At 49.8% G+C, this 2,500-nt stretch overlaps 3 protein-coding genes across 3 annotated transcripts in view; 2 read left to right on the top strand and 1 right to left on the bottom strand.

Annotated features, from left to right (window-relative positions):
• Positions 1 to 2,500, top strand: part of alg6 (ALG6 alpha-1,3-glucosyltransferase) — a 406,699-nt gene that overhangs the window by 128,281 nt on the left and 275,918 nt on the right. The window lies entirely within an intron of this gene.
• Positions 1 to 2,500, top strand: part of ror1 (receptor tyrosine kinase-like orphan receptor 1) — a 222,386-nt gene that overhangs the window by 49,826 nt on the left and 170,060 nt on the right. The window lies entirely within an intron of this gene.
• LOC134450490 (uncharacterized) overlaps positions 1 to 2,500 on the bottom strand; it is a 14,880-nt gene that overhangs the window by 2,942 nt on the left and 9,438 nt on the right. The window contains exon 7 of the mRNA XM_063200333.1: positions 1,594 to 1,716. Coding sequence (XP_063056403.1) covers positions 1,594 to 1,716 — 123 coding nt within the window. The remainder of the gene's footprint in view (positions 1 to 1,593; positions 1,717 to 2,500) is intronic.

Below are 2,500 nucleotides of genomic sequence, written 5' to 3' on the forward strand. Positions count from 1 at the left end.
AGCGTAGCGTAGCGTACCACAGCACAGCACAGCACAGCACAGCACAGCACAGCACAGCACAGCACAGCACAGCACAGCACAGTCCTGCGCCAGGCCGCATGCAGAGCACAGCGAAGCGGAGCGGAGAGGAGAGGAGCGGTCGTCCCCTCTGAAGTGTAAAATAAAACAATGGCACAGCTACTAATTGGTTCCATATCAGCACTCCTCTCCACTTCCCTGTGGCCTCACATCTACTCCTCATCTGCCCTCATTCTCCTCTTCTCTCTCTCCCTCGCTCTATCTCTCTCTCTCTCTCTCTCTCTCTCTCTCTCTCTCTCTCTCTCTCTCTCTCCCGCTCGCTTTCTCTCTCTCTCTCTCACTCGCTTTCTCTCTCTCTCGCTATCTTGCTCTCTTTCTGGGCCTCTTTAGTGGACTAAAATCATTTCAACAACCACACCCTCCTTTTAACATATCCACAGCCCTGGTGGACCAACAACAATCTCAACTGTACTTCACAGTATCTCTATGCATGTGACAAATAAACATATTCCCATGTCTCTCTCTCTCGCTCTCAGAGTCTCTCTTTCTCTCTTTCTCTCTCTCTGGGTCTTTTTCTCATTTGCTTGCTCGCTCCCTCTCTCTCTCCTGCTTTCTCTCTCTCTCTCTCTCTCTCTCTCTCTCTCTCTCTCTCTCTCTCTCTCTCTCTCTCTCTCTCTCTCTCTCTCTCTCTTTCTCTCTCTCTCTCTCACTCTCACTCTCACTCTCTCACTCCATATTCCCTTCACTCTCCATTAGTTCATTTCTCTCTCTCTGTCATTATTTTTCTCTCTTTATTGCTTTATTGCCTTAGCCCTTGTTGCCATGGCGTCTATGATGTTGTTGACTGGAGCTAGTCCACGCTCCAGCTAGCTAGCAGTCCATCTATCAGAGTGGATTATGGGAGGGAGTCCTCCGCTGTGGAGTGCCAACAACGCTACACTGTAAATTCCACACTGTTTAATTCAACCCTCTGAGAATGGAAAGAACTGTAACAGTGTCGAATTTGACTCCTGGAGTGTTGAATCAACACTGTATGATGTGTTATATGGGCTGTGATGGTTGAAGTGGAGCGGGTGCTTCCCGTCTCGTGCTTCCCATCTTGCGTTTGTCTATCTGCACGTCTCGGCGGCAGAAACGTTGGGAAAGCTGCCACACCATCCATCCGTCCACACTGGCACACAAAACAGCCCCACCAAGATCGAAACAAGAAAACACAACACAAACAGTAAGGTAACACAGGTCATTCAGCTTTCTTTTTTCTGTCATTGTCAAGGGCTGTTGTACATTTCTGTACAGTGTTTTCTTGCAGTGTAAATGTAAACAACAGAATGAAATGATCGATTCATTTTGCACGGCTGATTTGCCCTGCGGGTCACGTCATCATCATTTGTCAGTTACGGCCACTCCTCTAAGACTCTTTACATCACTCTCTGCACTTCCATCACTCACTGCAGTATTATATTGGCTGGCAGTGCTGGGGCAGAGCTCCATGTCAAGGGTTCGCCATTTGAAATATATCCTGTAGGTGGGTGACTCAGCCTTTCCCCCATGATGAAGGCTGCTGTGGTGCCATACGCCATATGCCAGTCTGGTGCCTGTACTGTAGAGAAGGCACAGGGAGCGGGACGGCGGTGGGGCGTGAGAAGCTGGGGTCATGACACACTTATACGCTGAAGGCTTCTGTGCCATTGTGTCAATCTGTAGGAGAGGGTGTGAAAGGTGGGAGACACCAGGCCTAGGTCCGGTCTCATTCATATTAACCCTAACAATAGCTGAAGAATGCTGTGCCCAAACCAAAACAGTCCCTAACCCTGACCTGTCAGTGAGGAAATGTTATTTACACTTTTACTTTAACCAGTAACAACTAAACTACCCCAGCCAAAAAGGGTGAAACATGTGCTGTCCAGGATTTGGGCACCACATCCAGCATGTGGGTGTGTTCCAATAGTGGCCTCACGAAGAAGGATACACGCAAACACACACACACACGCGCGCGCGCGCGCGCACACGCACACGCACGCACACACACACACACACACACACACTGAAGGTTTGCAGAGCCATTGCAGTGCTCGTCACACGCAGACACACACACACACACACACACACACACACACGTACACTACACGTGGGCCAGGTTGGGGTAGCTAGCGTTGTGTGGGTGTTAGGTGGCATTAGGAGGAAATGGATGGGAAGGCTGCTCGTCACACACACACATACATACACACACACACACACACACACACACACACACACACACACACACACACACACACACACACACACACACACACACACACACACACACACACACACACACACATACATACACACACACATCCACGCGTGGGCCAGGTTGGGGTAGCTAGCGTTGTGTTGTGTTGTGTGGGTGTGGGTGCTGAGTGGCGGGAGGAGGAAATGGATGGGAAGGCTGCTCGTCATGTTTGTGTGCTCATTAGTGGCTTCTGGCTTCTCTATTTGC

Source organism: Engraulis encrasicolus, chromosome 6, assembly GCF_034702125.1.
Source record: "Engraulis encrasicolus isolate BLACKSEA-1 chromosome 6, IST_EnEncr_1.0, whole genome shotgun sequence".
Lineage (NCBI taxonomy): Eukaryota > Metazoa > Chordata > Actinopteri > Clupeiformes > Engraulidae > Engraulis > Engraulis encrasicolus.